This window comes from Papaver somniferum, chromosome 10 (assembly GCF_003573695.1).
Source record: "Papaver somniferum cultivar HN1 chromosome 10, ASM357369v1, whole genome shotgun sequence".
NCBI classification, from domain to species: Eukaryota; Viridiplantae; Streptophyta; class Magnoliopsida; order Ranunculales; family Papaveraceae; genus Papaver; species Papaver somniferum.
The window spans coordinates 115,024,706-115,042,951 of record NC_039367.1 but is presented as its reverse complement, the minus strand read 5'-3'; the positions used below and the strand labels follow the sequence as shown (position 1 = coordinate 115,042,951).

General features: G+C 37.8%; 1 protein-coding gene and 1 pseudogene across 1 annotated transcript; one reads left to right on the top strand and one right to left on the bottom strand.

Moving 5' to 3' along the window:
* Window positions 1-2,147: 2,147 nt before the first annotated feature.
* Window positions 2,148-2,316, bottom strand: LOC113319836 (annotated as a pseudogene).
* Window positions 2,317-10,317: 8,001 nt separating this feature from the next.
* On the top strand, window positions 10,318-13,982 carry LOC113317928 (probable 1-deoxy-D-xylulose-5-phosphate synthase, chloroplastic). Its single transcript, XM_026566038.1, has 10 exons — window positions 10,318-10,705; window positions 10,933-11,061; window positions 11,167-11,331; window positions 11,426-11,576; window positions 11,691-11,962; window positions 12,056-12,329; window positions 12,413-12,720; window positions 12,859-13,140; window positions 13,220-13,504; window positions 13,593-13,982. The coding sequence occupies exons 1-10, from the start codon at window positions 10,565-10,567 to the stop codon at window positions 13,740-13,742; spliced, it is 2,157 nt and encodes a 718-aa protein (XP_026421823.1). The 5' UTR covers window positions 10,318-10,564; the 3' UTR covers window positions 13,743-13,982.
* Window positions 13,983-18,246: the final 4,264 nt, after the last annotated feature.

The window sequence follows — 18,246 nt, the reverse complement described above, 5'->3', positions numbered from 1 at the left end:
AAATGGTATGGTATATTTAACTTATACCATTACAGCTTTAGCATTTATCATTATGGATGCTCTTACCATGAGAAATATCGTGGATGCTCTTACCAAAGTCGTGCTGTGAGGAGGTCATCCTTGTGATAGCTCCCATAAGGGTTCACCTCATGGCCATTGGATGTGACATCTTAGATGTGCACGTATTTCCCGATTCAAATTAGGTAATTAACTTATTTTTAATGTGTTTTCACTTTTATATATTCAAATTTAATTTTCTTTCTTTATTCCTAAATCTCTTTAAAAATCAGTGATTTAATTATTAGCCCCTGAGGGAAAAAACCTATTTTCTTCTTTACTTATAGCCTAAAAACCTAGAACTGAGCCGTGGGTTTTCTATTTTAGAATACAAAATAAGTTTCAATCAATTTTGATCGTGATGGATTTGAACTGATTGAGAGTTCATCTCGCCCATTTCGTTGTAGCATATCCGTTCCTCAACCGGTAGAAAGGACCACCATCGCTGACGATCAAGGGATCGATCAAAATCCAATACTTTTCATTAACACTTAGGCGGTGTTTGCTTTTGTTGTTGCCAAATTCCTAAAAACAATTTACTCGTAATAATCTTTTTCCATCTCAAAGCAATCATAACTTACCCAACAAATATTAGATCACTAATCTTAATTTTGGGTAATTCATATAACGTATAGTCACGGTTCCAACGAGTATACCAATCATCTTCCACTTTACCCATCAATCAATCTGGTTTGAAAACGGAGCTTTGCCGATGCTACATAAACAAAGATCACTTTAATATTAAATTAAATTTCCTACTGGTTCTTCTAAGTAAGAAATTAAGAATACGTAAAGCTTAAATTAAATACATCTCTCACTTGTGATATTTAAGGGATTAAATAACAAATAAAATTAAATTTAGGGATTAAGAAAGATTATAGAAAAAGTTAAAATAATTTATTATATATTTTTTGCATTGGGATAATTGCATCTCTAAGATGTAATATCTAATGGTGAGAAAGTGCACCTTTATGGATGTTGTCACGAGGATGACTCCGTCACAGCAGGGCTCAATATAATAATCTAATGGGAAAATTAGAGGGAGACCAAAAAAATAATATTCTCATTCTCAGGCCCACAATTAATTTTAGGTACTGTGACACCCATAATTATTTCCGTGACACCCATAATTATATGAAATTATTAAAAATGTATGCATGACGGATTATGCATCCGCATGACAGGTTATGCATCAGGGGTATAATTGACAACGCAACTTGGATATAACATATCTAAAAATCCGCGCCTTGGAATTTTACAAAATTTATATCGTTGGAAATCTTTTTAAGAGAGCTACGCAACTAGTACAAACAAGAATATCAAATTTTTGTTTTTCACGAAAAAACGGAGGTGATCATCATTTTAGGAAAAATTTTCGAAAACTTGATACATAACCATTATGCAGCCACCAAAAAAGATGCATAACACATTCTGCAGACGCATAACGAATTATGCAACCATTTTCTCCACTGCATAACAAATTATGCATTTGGATAACAAAGTTATGCATCTATAACAAGTTACGTAACCATTGTTTTGGTTGATTTTAGTGCGTACATAAAAAATAATTGATGCATAATGCAGTATACATCCATATTTACGGATGTATATCAGGTTATGCATCTATTTTCTTGATGCATAAAAGATTGTGCAACAATTTTCTCGATGCATAACACATTATGCAGTGATATTTTCGGACATATTACAGGTTATGCATCCATTTTCTCTACTGCATAACATGTTATGCAAATATTATTATAGGTGCATAATGTGTTATGCAACATTTTTTTGTTGTTGGTTTCAATACTAACAAAAAGTAGTTGCATAACGTGTTATGCAACCATTCTCTGTACTGCATAACAAGTTATGCAAAAAAAAAGGCTGCATAACTTGTCATGCACCTATAATAATAGCTGCATAACGTGTTATGCAATAATTTTCCGGACAACATAACAAGTTATGCAACAAATTTTGTAGATGCGTAACAGATTATGCAACCGTTTTCATAGCTCCATAACAGATTATTCAACCATTATGAACAACACCAATGTAGATACTCCATCTGAGACTCAAGTCGGTGACTAGAAGCAATAATCACCGACGGCATCATCAACACCGTCATACTTCATATGTTTCTTCTCAGTTCTTCTTCACTAAATTGACGTGCCGAAGAGGGGGTTCGGAAATAGTTTTCAACCAGCAAATGACGTGCCTCAATTAATAACTCAATAGCTACATCATATCCCTAGTCGTAAAGATGCCTAATAATGGAAGGATCCACCACATTAATTTATTGTACCTTCATTTACATCCCTGACACTAATATGAGTAAACTGAGACTGGTAAAACTGGTGATGAGCACTGGTAACGTCATGCACAAGTGGCAAACCCATTTGATGTAACTTGGAATAAAACTCATACTCATATTAGAAAGGTTAAGCTTAAGCTTCCAATGCATATGTGAATCCTATCCACCTTTCTCCAACACCTTCTCTCGACAGTGCAAGCAAAGACCATTTTACTTGCGAACTCTCTCGCAACTTCGCAAATCCTAAATCTCAGTAATTGGCAACGATGGGAGCAATTGAGTTCTAAATCTACGTTCATATGGAGCAAACCAATGTCCATTGTCTCTCTTATTAAACCATAAAACACCCATAACTATATTCTCTTTACTGATTTCATCTTCATAACTTCCTTATCCTTCCATTCTCTTTAAACTCGAATTTCACCATCTCAGCTCACCTTAATCCATTAACAGTAATTTCACAACACCACAGATCCATTTCTTCAAGATTCTTCGATAACTGCTGAAACCCATCTCAAATTTCTTCAACACTAGATACCTATCACAAACAACAACAGATTCATCCCTCAAAGATCGAATCGTAATTTCATTCTTCTCCTTGTTGTGAATCTCAAACCCTTGATAGCATTAACATCATCAATTTCAAACCCTTGATAGCAGTAACAGTAGCAATTTCTCCTTGATGTGAATCTCATGTTGGACATAGAACTAATAATGTAACTGAGAAGAAGATACTTAGCTCAAACCGATGTTGCTGGAGATGCACAGAAAATGTAGAGGCACGTATACGATACGCTGTCCTAAAGGAAATATCGCCTGCTACTCCGCCGAGATGCTATAGCAGTTGGCGAGTCACCTCCAGGATACAACTAATGATAGTACCCCTCAATGTAGCATACAAAGAGAGTACCCTTAGAACTTGGCAGTGTTAGCAAAAGCTAAAAACAGAGAAACTAGAAATAAAAACTTATTTTCTGAAAGCATAGGGAGAGCAGAAGAAGAGATGTTTCTCTGTTGTATGTTCAATGAGCTCAAGACTCCTCCCTTATATAGTGTTTAAGACGTTACAAACGAGAGGAAAAATGCATGCAACAAAACCATGCGTATGACAGAAATACTGGTAATGTTTGGTTGAAAACAGTGTTGCCTTTGTCAGGCTTAGAGCAGTGTGTTGGCTTCATGCGTATGACATAAATACTGGTAATGTTTGGTTGAAAACAGTGTTGCCTTTTTCAGGCTTAGAGTAGTGTGTTGTTAAGAAGCCAAGCCAAACACGTACGGACAAGAAAGCCAAAATAAATATGTACAGACAAGAAAGCCAGGACAAAACATGTGCAGACAAAGAAGAAGATTCTTCTACATATGTGTAAAACACGTACCAAAAGTTTTATCAAAAAGATAGGATCTAATGAACCCACACCCACACCCACACCCGAACCCGAACCCGAGCCCGAGCCGACTGACCGACCGGACGGACGGCGGCGGCGTGCGTGCTTCTGTGCGAAGCACCGCGAGTACGGGAAAGGAAACCTTTCCCTAGTCTAGGCCTTCCCCCCTCACACAAAAGTCTAATGACCAAGGGCCATGCCCTTTTAGCCAATTCTATGGTATTTAAGTCTAAAACTCTTTAGATTTTAGTCTATGTGGGACTATTGTTTTATCTATTCAAATGAAAAAACAAGTAGTGGGCAATAGGTCTAGAGAACAAAACATAGTCCATGCAAATTTGGTATAACAAAGCCGTTTTTTCTAACAGTCCCCCACATGAATGATAAAACATATCGACGAAATCCGAGAAAACATAATACATCAATATTAGGCTAAGGTGTCCCAGAGATTGAACCTTAACTTAGTGAGAGGTTACCGAAACTGCTTGTTGTTACGGTGAACACAATGTCTTGAACCGCCAACAGTGAGTGCAATTCAGAAATAACAACCACACTTTGATGTCTCAAAGAAAAAGAAAGCTGCCAAGCTCTTGCCGTTGTGCCCGTTTTGGTCGTGGGCTAAATCCCGGACTTAATGAATGTCTCTAGAGAAAAAGCTCAAATTCTCCTAGGAAGCGGCCCCACTTCCAACATCGACATAGGTGAGTCCATTAAGAGTGTCTTGCCACACTCCGCTTTAAGCAAAGTCATGGAACTCATTAAGATCTTGACAGATCATCCTAAAACATGCAGGCCTATCATACAGTTACATCATAGGGAGGGACAAAGATAGTGCTCTCTTGACATCACCAAAAATTAGTTATCTCATTGAACCTTATTCTTGGAGCTCCATTCACAAGGTTGAGTGTCCTTCATGGCGATTTATTCTATGAGCTTGAGTCCCATCCCCTTCGATGTGGATCTAACTACCTCTCTAGATAACCCTTTCGTCAAAGGATCTGCAATATTCTCTTTAGACCTCACAAAGTCTATAGAGATGATACCAGTAGAGAGTAGTTTTTTCACTGTCTTGTGTCTTCTTTGAATATGTATAGATTTTCCGTTGTATACACTATTCTTTGCGCATCCAATAGCAGCTTGACTGTCACAGTGGATTGCGATCGAAGACACAGGCTTGGGCCAGAGTGGAATTCCTCCCAGGAAACCTCGTATCCATTCATCTTCCTCCCCAGCTTTCTCCAAGGCTATAAACTCAGACTCCATGGTTTATCGAGCAATACATGTCTGTTTGGAAGACTTCCATGACACAGACGCACCACCAAGTGTGAAGATGTACCCACTAGTGGATTTGCACTCATCTGAGTCTGATATCCAGTTAGCATCACAGTACCCTTCTAGCACAACATGATACTTCCCAAAACTTAAGCAATAGTTTGAAGTTCCTTTCAGGTACCTTAGAACTCTGTAGAGAGCATTCCAGTGATCCTGCCCAGGGTTGCAAGTGTACCTGCTTAATCTACTCACAGTGTAGGCAATATTAGGTCTTGTACAGTTCATTAAATACATAAGACTTCCAATAACACGAGAATACTCAAGTTGATAAATACCCTCACCCTTGTTCTTTTTCAATTTACAATTGGGATCATAAGGAGTAGTTGCAGGTTTAGCATTTTCATGATTAAATCTCTTAAGAACAGTTTCAACATAATGAGATTGACTAATACTATATCCATCAGACATCTTTCTGATTTTCATCCCTAAGATTACATCAGCAGGGCCTAAGTCTTTCATGTCAAAGTTTTCGTTAAGCATGCTTTTAGTGGTATTAATACTATCAAGGTTACTACCTAATATGAGCATATCATCAACATATAGGCACACAATAACATGAGAATCATCCACAGATTTAATGTAAACACATTTATCAGATTCATTAACCTTGAAGCCATTAGATATCATTACATGATTAAATTTTTCATGCCACTGTTTAGGTGCTTGTTTTAAACCATACAAAGATTTTTTCAGTTTGCATACTTTGTCTTCATAACCTTTCACAACAAAAACCTTCAGGTTGGTCCATATAAATTTCTTCATTCAATTCACCATATAAAAAAGCAGTTTTAACATCCATCTGATGTATATGCAAATCATAAATAGAAGCAATAGCAATCAGCATCCGGATAGAAGTGATTCTTGTGACCGGTGAATAGGTATCAAAGAAATCTAATCCTTCCTGTTGTCTGTACCCCTTAGCTACCAACCTAGCTTTGTTTTTTCTATAGTTCCATCTGTTCTAAGTTTCCTTTTGAAGACCCACTTGCAACCTATGGTTTTACTACCAGGAGGTAAGTCTACAAGGTCCCAAGTTTCATTTTGTTGAATGGAATCCCACTCATTAATTGAAGCTTCTTCCCAGAAGGGAGCTTCCGGAGAGGTCAAGCTTCCTTATAAGTTTGGGGTTCAGTCTCTACCGTAAGAGTCACAAAATCTGGACCATAACTTTTCTCGGTTCTGACCCTCTTACTTCTTCTAGGTTCGGTTTCAGCATCTAGAGACGGGGGTTGACTAGTCGAAGGAACATCTGAGAGATCATCGCGGACCCTTTTATGAGGTCCAGACCCTAAAGGGAAAATGTGTTCGAAAAACACTGCATCTCTGGATTCCATTATGGTGTTCTCACCAATTACCATGAACCTATAAGCACTAGAGTGCTCAGGATATCCTAGGAAAACACAATCTATAGTTTTAGGTCCTATTTTGGTTTTCTTGGAACGAGGAGTGGCCACCTTGGCCAAACACCCCCACACTTTAAAGTATGCATAGGACGGTTGTCTTCCTTTCCATAACTCATATGGAGTTTTGTCGGATTTCTTAAATGGAACTCGGTTCAAGATATAGCATGCAGAGAGAATTGCTTCCCCCCACAGGTTCGAAGGTAGCCCTGAACTAGCTAACATAGCGTTCACCATATCTATGAGTGTTCGGTTTTTCCTTTCAGCTACTCCATTCGACTCAGGTGAAGAAGGTGCATTAGTTTCATGAATGATGCCATTAAGTTTGCAGAATTCTCCTATAGGTATCACATACTCACCGCCTCGGTCTGACCTAAGAGTTTTAATAGTAACACCTCTTTGGTTTTCTACTTCAAGTTTATATAATTTGAAAGCGTCTAAGGCTCATCTTTACTTCTAAGAAGATAAACCTGACAGTATCTTGAGTGATCATCTATAAAAGTGATGTACCATTTTTTACCTCCTCTAGTTGGCGTTGATTTCAAATCTCCCAAATCCGAGTGGATTAATTCTAGGGGAGTTGTACTACGTTCAACCCTTTTGTTGAAGGGTTTTTTGCAATTTAGATTCAACACAAATTTCACATTTATGACCTCTATCAAGTTTATTTTAGGAATGCATCCTAATTTAGCAAGTCTTTCAATGGATTTGAAATTAACATGTCCTAGTCTATCATGCCAAACATGTGAGGAGTCACAAACATAAGCAGAAGAAGATGCATTGTCATTCAAGTTCAAAGAAAGTACACTAAGCTTAATCATGTTTTCAGTGACATATCCTTTTCCTACGAAGTCACCACCTTAGAGATTACAACTTTGTTAGACTCAGCTACAAATTTAAAACCTTTCCCAAGTAAGATGGTTTCTGAGATAAGATTCTTGCATATGTCCGGGACGTGATACACGTCATTCAATGCGAGAGTTTTTCCTGAAGTGAGCTTCAATTCAACCTTGCCTTTTCCTACCACTTTAGAGGTAGAAGAGTTTCCCATAAACAATTTCTCATCGTCTCCTACTTTGTTATAGGAGTAGAAAGCATTTCTGAACTTACAGACATGCCTATGGCTCCAGAATCAATCCACCAGTCTCTCACATTGGTCACATTAGAGACAAGGTTGACTTCAGACACCATGCCAGTAAAATATCCAGAATCATCTACTACGTTTGCTTATTTTTCTGTTTAGGATCATTTTTGGTCTTTTTAGGTGCCCTACAGTTTGGCCATATGACCAGTTTTCCCACAGTTATAGCAGTCGCCTTTGATGGTGTTTTTGGAGACACCCCTTTGGCTTAAGATGGTTACCTTTGGAGTTACGTTGTTTGTTACGTTTACCATTTTTGCTGGATTCTCCGTGCCTTTTCTTTGACGCAGCATTGTCGTCCAGGACATGAGCTTTGTTGGACATGTCTTTGCTCAGCATCAGGCTTTTGTCCTTGCAGCACAGAAGTTCCTCCACCTGGATCTTTTTCCCAGCTCCACCATGGTGATTTCGCGATTTTGTGTCGCAGCCTCCTCTTGTACTCGTTCCATGAGGGTGGTAGCTTTTCAATACTGCAGATACTTGTAGAGATTCATCAATATGCATTCCTTCAGCAAGAATTTCGTTGATGAGTAGCTGGAGTTCGACGAATTGTTCTACAACAGGCTTTTCATCAGTCATCTTATATTCCAGGAACCTAGCTACCAGAACTTCTTGCTTCCAGCAGCCTCTGCAAGATATTTTTCTTCTAGGGCTTCCCATAAATCAAAAGCAGTAAAATTCTCTTTTGCATTATAAAAGTCGTACAAGGAGTCATCCAGACAGTTAAGAATAGTGGTTTTTGCACATGTAATTCTTCCTAGTCCACCTATCCAGTCTATCTTCATAGCCACGGTCATGAAGCCTTCTTGAGGGTCTTTCTAAGGCAACTTCATCTAGCCTTTGGTTTTAAGAAGAATAACATTTTGGACTGCCATCGTTTAAAGTCTTTGCCACTAAACTTTGGGGGTTTGTCTACAGTACTCTTTCCCATGTTGTTACAAAAATATAGTAAAGAGGATATTGCCTTTAGATTGTTGGACATAGAACTAATAATGTAACTGAGAAGAAGATACTTAGCTCAAACCGATGTTGCTGGAGATGCACAGAAAATGTAGAGGCACGTATACAATACGCTGTCCTAAAGGCAATATCGCCTGCTACTCCGCTGAGATGCTATAGCAGTTGGCGAGTCACCTCCAGGATACAACTACTGATAGTACCCCTCAATGTAGCATACAAAGAGAGTACCCTTAGAACTTGGCAGTGTTAGCAAAGCTAAAAACAGAGAAACTAGAAATAAAACTTATTTTCTGAAAGCAGAGGGAGAGCAGGAAGAAGAGATGTTTCTCTGTTGTATGTTCAATGAGCTCAAGACGTCCTCCCTTTATATAGTGTTTAAGACGTTACAAACGAGAGGAAAAATGCATGCAACAAAACCATGCGTATGACAGAAATACTGGTAATGTTTGGTTGAAAACAGTGTTGCCTTTGTCAGGCTTAGAGCAGTGTGTTGGCTTCATGCGTATGACAGAAATACTGGTAATGTTTGGTTGAAAACAGTGTTGCCATTGTCAGGCTTAGAGCAGTGTGTTGTTAAGAAGCCAAGCCAAACACGTACGGACAAGAAAGCCAAAACAAATATGTATAGACAAGAAAGCCAGGACAAAACATGTGCAGACAAAGAAGAAGATTCTTCTACATGTGTGTAAAACACGTACCAAAAGTTTTAGCAAAAAGATAGGATCTAATGAACCCACACCCACACCCGAGCCCGACCGGACGGCGGCGACGTGCGTGCTTCTGTGCGAAGCACCACACGTACGGGAAAGGCAACCTTGCCCTAGTCTAGGCCTTCCCCCCTCACACAGAAGTCTAATGACCCAAGGGCCATGCCCTTTTAGCCAATTCTATGGTATTTAAGTCTAAAACTCTTTATATTTTAGTCTATGTGGGACTATTGTTTTATCTATTCAAATGAAAAAACAAGTAGTGGGCAATAGGTCTAGAGATCAAAACATAGTCCATGCAAATTCGGTATAACAAAGCAGTTTTTTCTAACATCTCAAACCCTTGCTGTGAATCTCAAATCGTAATTTCAGATCTCGAATCAATATTCGGTTCAAAATAATAGTAGCAATCTTCTTCCCAATGACTGAACGTTGATCTAATAAACACCTTATTCCTTGATTAAAAGAGAGAACATGAAGGAAGAAAGAAATCACAATAAATAAAAGAGAAACGAAGAGAACCGAGAGGAAAAAACTAATTTATAAAAATCTGGATGTGGGAGTAATTTTCATCGAGAAAATGGATGCGCGCCTGTAGATTTTTAGGCATGAGTTTCACAGTGGAGAAAATATGAAGAATGGGCGTGTTTGTAGTTTTCACTAATCTTAAACGCGCAATATGATAGGGTCTCATTGACAAAATAAATTTTTTGGGGCCCGGTTCCTTCATTGTATATATGCTCTACACTCGACTGATAAAATGCTTCAACCATGCTTCAAAAAAAAAAAATGCTTCAACCAATGTTTGTGCACTTTTGGGCAATTATATTATCTTTTCGTTATCAAATTGGATTTCTTTACTTGGATTGTCATGGTAGGTATGATAAGTACAATATTACCTGAAGTATTATATCTAGAAATTTTAATTCGTTATCCATTGCAGATTCTGTGTGACGTGGTCCAATCAATGTTGCCATCCTTTTTTTCAGCTGTCCAAAAAGAGTATGGGAATTGAAAAGACCAGAAATGAAGTCAGTGTGCCCTTGTGCACCAATTATCACCACACACCTCTTCTGTAATGCCCATTTCCACTTTCTCTATCTAAATTCACCACTATTAGCAGTGAAGACACATCCAACTAGTAGTAGTAGTAATAGTTTTTGTTTCTTGGATTCTTGTTGTGTTGATTCATTTTTATATATACTTTACACTTTTTCAAGTTCTCATCTTTTTTTCATTTCTTACTTAGTTTCTTTAGGTATCTATCCTTAATGGCTCTTTCAGCATTCTCTTTGTTTCCCACTCATTTATCATCAAAAACACTATCTTTAGACTCTTCACATAAACAAGATTCTTTATTAACTCATTTGTTTTGGGGAGTAGATCTGAAAGACCAACACCCCCAGCTTCAGGTTAGTTCAACTCATTTCTGTTTTCTGATTACTATAAATTTCATTGTCACAATACCCATGTTGTTAAACTGAACTGAACTAGTACAAAAAGATTGGGGTCTTGTTGAATTTCATGTTCACTGTCTAATGTTTAATGGGTTTATGACTGAGAATGAAATTTAGGAAAACCCATAGTGAAAACTTAAGGAATTGAGTTACTTTGATGAAAATCAGTGAACCTGTTACAGGTAAAGAAGAAGCCATGTGGGGTTTGGGCATCACTAACAGAAAGTGGAGAGTATTTTTCACAAAGACCACCAACTCCTTTATTGGATACAATCAATTATCCAATTCATATGAAGAACTTATCTGTTAAGGTAATCTTTTATTGCAATTACAGTCAATAAAAATAAAAGTTGATTGAATTCGAATATGTCAAGAGATACTATTAAATGTTGATTTTGGTAAATTTGTTGGTGTAGGAATTGAAACAACTGGCTGATGAACTTCGCTCCGATGTTATCTTCAATGTTTCTAAGACCGGAGGTCATCTTGGTTCGAGCCTTGGCGTGGTTGAGCTTACTGTGGCTCTTCATTATGTCTTTAATACTCCACAAGATAAGATACTATGGGACGTTGGTCACCAGGTTAACTACTAGTTTTAGTTATATGTAAGTATTTGTACTACTAAAATTCTATAAATTTGAAGCTTTAATATGTTTTTATTAATTGTTTCTGCAGTCTTATCCTCATAAAATTCTTACTGGGAGAAGAGATAAAATGTCAACGATGAGACAAACAAATGGATTATCGGGATTCACTAAACGTGCTGAGAGTGAATATGATTCCTTTGGCACTGGTCACAGCTCTACCAGTATCTCGGCCGCTTTGGGTACTATATCCTAAATCCTATTTCGAACTGTCACGAGTCAACTAGGATTAGTTGTTAAGTTCAAAATATTCAGGATGTATTAGATTTTGAGCTTTTGAGGATTTCTATGAACAGGAATGGCTGTGGGAAGAGACTTGAAGGGAAAAGATAACAATGTCATCGCCGTTATTGGTGATGGTGCCATGACAGCAGGGCAAGCTTACGAGGCAATGAACAATGCTGGATACCTTGACTCTGATATGATTGTTATCCTCAATGACAACAAACAAGTTTCTTTACCAACTGCAAATCTTGACGGTCCCATACCACCTGTAGGAGCTCTAAGTAGTGCTCTTAGTAGGCTGCAGTCCAGCAGACCCCTTAGAGAACTAAGGGAGGTGGCCAAGGTAAATTCATATGAACAACCCCAAGATTCATGGACCAGACTAGTGAATTTTGAAAATATGAAACTAATTATAGCTTCTGTGAGATGATTGTAGGGAGTCACAAAGCAGATTGGTGGACCAATGCATGACCTTGCTGCAAAAGTTGATGAGTACGCACGTGGAATGATTAGTGGATCTGGTTCATCACTCTTCGAAGAGCTTGGTCTCTATTATATTGGTCCAGTGGATGGCCATAGCATAGATGATCTTGTTGCCATTCTCAAAGAGGTCAAGAGTACCCATACAACAGGGCCCGTCCTCATCCATGTCATAACTGAGAAAGGTCGAGGATACCCATATGCAGAGAAAGCTGCTGACAAATATCATGGTAAAAAATTACTTATATCCAGTCAACTAAATTATGTTTTACAAGGAACCGGAGTACTAATAGTATTACGTTTCTTTGTCCAGGTGTATCAAAATTTGATCCAGCCACTGGAAAGCAATCTAAGTCGAATGCTCCAACTCAATCGTACACAACCTATTTTGCAGAAGCTTTGATAGCTGAAGCAGAAGTTGACAATAACATTGTTGCTATTCACGCTGCAATGGGTGGAGGAACTGGGATGAACCTTTTCCTTCGTCGCTTTCCTACACGGTGTTTTGATGTGGGAATTGCAGAGCAGCATGCGGTTACCTTTGCTGCAGGCTTGGCTTGCGAAGGCCTAAAACCATTCTGTGCAATATATTCTTCCTTCTTACAGAGAGCTTATGATCAGGTAAGTCTAAAGTCACTTCTCTTTCTTCTTTCGTTCTAATGATTCAGATACTAGCTATTACATGCTTATTAGACTAAAAGTCTTAAACCAAATTTGAATCCCCGTAAACGATATAAGATATGGGTTATCACATTGCAGGTGATACATGATGTAGATTTGCAGAAATTGCCTGTGAGGTTTGCAATGGATAGGGCAGGGCTTGTTGGAGCTGATGGTCCTACACATTCTGGATCATTTGATGTCACTTACATGGCATGCTTACCAAACATGGTTGTGATGGCTCCTTCAGATGAGGCTGAACTCTTTCACATGGTTGCTACCGCTGCTGCAATCGATGACCGTCCTTCTTGTTTCCGGTATCCTAGAGGAAACGGGATCGGTGTTGAGCTTCCTGCAGGGAACAAAGGCATTCCACTGGAGGTAAAGTAGAGCTAAAAAAACATGTTTTCCTTCCAACCCCTGGGAACTATTGTTGGAAGCTTAAACAATCTTTTTACAGGTGGGAAAAGGCAGAATTTTAATCGAGGGAGAAAGAGTAGCACTCTTAGGTTATGGATCAGCAGTTCAAAGCTGTGTTGCTGCAGCTTCTTTACTAGAAGCCCATGGCTTGAGGTTAACAGTTGCGGATGCACGATTCTGCAAACCACTTGATCAAGCCCTTGTACGTAAACTAGCTAAATCACATGAGATAGTTGTCACGGTCGAAGAGGGATCTATAGGGGGATTCGGTTCTCATGTTGCTCAGTTCATGGCCCTCGATGGTCTTCTTGATGGCACAACCAAGGTACAGCCGGTCTCTTTTCTGGTCTATAAAGTATTTATTTGAATTACACGCACAAGTAGCTTACCTAATGGCTTAAATTCCTGTGCAGTGGAGACCATTGGTTCTTCCTGATCGTTACATCGAGCATGGATCACCTGCCGATCAAATGGTTGATGCTGGCTTGACCCCATCTCACATTGCAGCAACTGTTTTTAACATTCTTGGACGAACAAGAGAAGCTCTCGAGGTCATGTCATAGTCAAATATTGCAAATAAAATTATGGGGAGTTTTCTCCCTCACAGTGTAAAAAGGAAATTTGTTGTAAGAGTTGAGCTTTCCATAGGCCATAAATAGAATAGGTCTAAATATCATAGTTAACTAATAACAAGAAAGAATAGGAACCAACAAGCCATAAGTTTCACTCTGATCATCCAATAATTTGACATAAAGAAACACTTTAGATGAATCAAATCATCCTATTTCAAATTTTCAGCGGTATTTAATCACTACTGTCCCAAGCTAATAGCAGTGGCTGAAACCCCATATTTCTATCAGTTTGTTTTGTTTGGTGAAGGCAATGCCCCTTTAAAGTCCTTACCAACTCCTCACTTTGTACTTTACCCGACATTCTGGAAAAGGTAACAGCTCTATAAGTAAATCAATTGCTGTTAAATGTACGAGGACAGTGTTTGTGCATTTCTTTAGGGAGAGAAACCTCATGAACCCTTTTTGGGCAAGTGGTTAAATCTCACACAAAAATTATGAGACTGTGGATCCAAGTTTATAACTTCCAAACCAAAAATCTAACCACCGAATTTCCCACGGTTTAGAATTATGGATTGCTAAATATAATTGGCAGTTATGTGAACACCTCCAATTTGTTGTTTGGACTTAAAAGTTCCGGCTATTGGCTTGTCATGTCTTGTTCACATTACATGCACGCGAACAAGGGAAATACCGTTAATATAGCCGTTGTATGACTCCATGTAAAAGGCCATTAAAATAAAGTGAAAGTAGAAAAGTGAGTGTTTTGAAGGTCAGTTTCTACGGATCTTTAGTATCCAAATTCAAAACAGCGTCTTTTTCCTTTTTGTAAGAAGAACAAGGGTAAAAAGAAGTCCTCGGAAAGATTGTAAAACACACGGGACCCACATAAATTACATCATTGGTTTTTGCCTGCCACTAGTATTAAATTGCTCGTTTTCCAAATCAGATTTGATTAAAATACGGGTGGGGTTGTGTGATACCTTCAGCTCAGGGAAATATTAAACACATTGGCTCCTCTTGATTTCCGCCAACTATAAAACCTTCATTTCCCTGTTCATTTGTCATGACTCTGTAGTACTACTCCACCATCTTGGCTTTTCACTGTCCCAACAGCAACAACCTACCTATATAATCGAAGCTGCTACAGTTGGGACAATAGGGATCCGACAGATATGGGACAAATGTGGCGTCCCTAGGATATGGAAGTTAAACCAAAATATGGTGATTTGGTTTTGGATCAAGAATTGTAGTTGACGCAGTCATGGTAGATCAACAAGAACAGTTGACACAGTGCTGTCATATTTGGAAAGTCGAGTTAATTTGAGAAACAAGTTGTTTTGGTTCTAGAAGAGTATTACTATGGTTAGAAGTTCTTTGTGTTTCTAGAAGTGTCCTTTATTTAGAGTTTGATTTTATTAGGAAAGTGATTTGAGTGTTCGTCAAGATTGTGAACAATATAAATAGGCTGTTGAGCCATAAGAGTTGTACACCAAATTGATTATCAATGTAGTCGTTTATCGCTTCCGCATGTGCTCTCCTCTCTCTTGCTCGATCCTACATGGATTAATAAGGGTGTTTTTGTGTGCAGCTACGAATGGGTGTCACGTCGCTTTCTATCATTTTTTTCCTGTCCCATATCTAGATTAATTTTTTTTATCTTTTATTTTGTCCCAGCTTTAGCGTTTTTCTCTATATAATACGCTAATGTTTTAGCTAGAAGGAAAAAGCGTATGAATCAGGTGAAAACTGGGACGTGCCAGCATGTTGATAAGCACGACATGCTAAAATTTAAGCACAACACGGCACAATGTGCAACCTAATATAAAACGTCACAACATAATAGCTTCGTATGTTGGGTTGTGCTTGGATTCGGCACACCGGTATGACAGAACACGTAACGCAGATAAGTATGAAACACAACACGACACGCTATGAAAGCATGTTATAACATGCATAAAGCACTATACAAACACAACATAATACATTAAATTTTATGTATATCAATTTCACAAAAGAGTCTTTATTCTACCAAACTTTGGGATTTCGATATATATATATATATATATTTTTTTTGGACAATCAACATATTTCAATTTACTCAAATCAAAATCGTGATTACATGTTTGCTTACAACAACAACAAAAATATCAAAATACAAAATAATCAAAACCCTAATACAAATAAGGACATCAATTACAAGTAGATCACGACGAGAAAGAACGATAAACATCAAAGATATCCAAAAGAATTTTATGTATAAGGGAGAGATGATGGTATATCCGGAAATAAAATCCGACCATTTAATCTGATTGTATTATTCTTCTATAAGAGATGCTCCTCATACAAAGGAGTACTTTGCCCATAAATTTGTCAATCCATACGAACACGGATGCCGATTCAAAGCGATGTCGTGATGAATCGTTGATGTTTTTGAATCGAGAATACCAAGCCACGAACCAACCATTTAAATTTGAAGAATATATAATATCAAAATTTCTATGAAAATATATACATATAATATCAAAATATCTGAAAATATTTACTTTGGAAAGCATAAAATAAGTGTGATGGCACAACACAACACGGTTATTTTTCTGGCACAACATGCCCTCTAGCATGGCATAACATATCATGGCTTAATGTCCGACACAACACAATACGACATGCAGCATGCGAATGAGTAAGTTTGTACAACGTGAAATTCCACAACCAATGACGGTCATTGGGAGATTTTACTAAAAAAGGACTCATTATGTCTATTTTTTATAAGCCATTCTAAATACTCTACCGTCTTATGGAAAAAAATGGTAGAGCGAATCTAGTAGACATATTCTTTGTCCGTTTAAGCTTGTATCTAACTATTTTCGTGCTAAAAATCAAACCCTTCTTTCCTCTTTCGTTCCTCGAAAAGGAATCCTGAAAACCCTAACCTTGTGAAGTTATTTTATGCTCAGATTTGCTCCATCGAAGCTGACCTGAGCATATTAACTGCATAAAAACCTTGTGTGCTTCTTAATATGGCATTTTAGTAGTTTGATTTCAGTCCTTTTGGCATCTAATATGCTTTTTAGTTTAGTCATTTTTCTCCGGAAGGAGGTTTGGTGATTCTCTTCAGCAGTAAGATCATCTTCAACACCCTCTTCATCTTCTACAACATCTATTTATGCAGCAACAACAATAATCGGTTTTACGATCGAGTTTATGATGTCGACCGGGACTAACTTATGAGGATTGGGGCCGATTCAGATCCATGATCACTTGTGTTACTTTGCTCTTAATTAAAGCCCTGAAAATGGTTGGATCTCTCAATGGACATTCCTGCTGAATGTAGATTTGTTAACATCCAAACCATATCTTTTAGGGTTTTTTGAAAAAAAATATTAAAAAATGACAACCTTTCCATAGGTTACACTTGTTGGCCCAAAATTTTCAGCTAAAAACTTTCTGCCAGAATATCATACCCAAATTTCTACAACACTGAAAACTCGAATTCTGCAAATGCAAAACATGAGCGTGAATAAAGAAATTGATATAAAACTCTAAATCGTTGTCATGAAGGATGTTTTACATTAAGCCCACCAATTTGAAAAGAACTCGCCCACGAGTATAACACTAAATTCAGATCAAACAAAAAAGACGTTCACCCTTTTTGTCATAAATTTTAGCTTCCTCAAGATCATGATGGTATTTAGTTAAAGAATCATCACTTGCTTAACCCACAACGGAACAAGATTGATTGGATTGACACTCATGAGATTGGTGGCGTGGTTGCTTGTATTTGTAACACTTGCTGAAAGTGACACGAGCACATGGATTTGATTTGGATGGGCCAACATGAGGTGTGAGGTTGGCAGTAAGAATTGAGGACATACAAGAATTATTTGGTGAAGACGAATTCATATAGTAGAAGGAACCGAAAGTGTAGGTAGAAGGGGCCGAAGAGATTGAGTAGACAATTGAGTGGTTCTGGGTGAAAGTGGTGGATTAAAAGTGGAAGTTGGGTGTATTTCATATTTTTCAGAAAACAACATACACACAAAACGGTTACCAACAATAGATTCCACTTTTATAGCCGAACATGCAACATCATTAAGAGTGTGGACTTGTTGTAAAGCCATGCGATTTTTTATATTGTAAGGCATCTCATTGATAAACGTGTAGTTTTTGGATTCATATTCAAGCAAATCATTGCAAGCAAATAAACTCTAAAAGTCAGTTACATAAGCTGAAACAATATAATTATTTTACTTGAAATTATGATGTTCATGATATAAGACTTGATCATAATCAACTTGGAGGGAGTGAACTTCTAACAACCGACACTTATTTTGCTAAAAATGAACATGTTGTTTCCCAACACGGGAGCGAGAAATTGTACATGTTTCCACCATGCAAAGCCAGATGCAATAGAGCTTTTGAGAACAAAACTCAAATTCCTCTATCATTTTTCAGGGGATTCTTAAACTTTGTCAGGGAAATCACATAAACATTCATC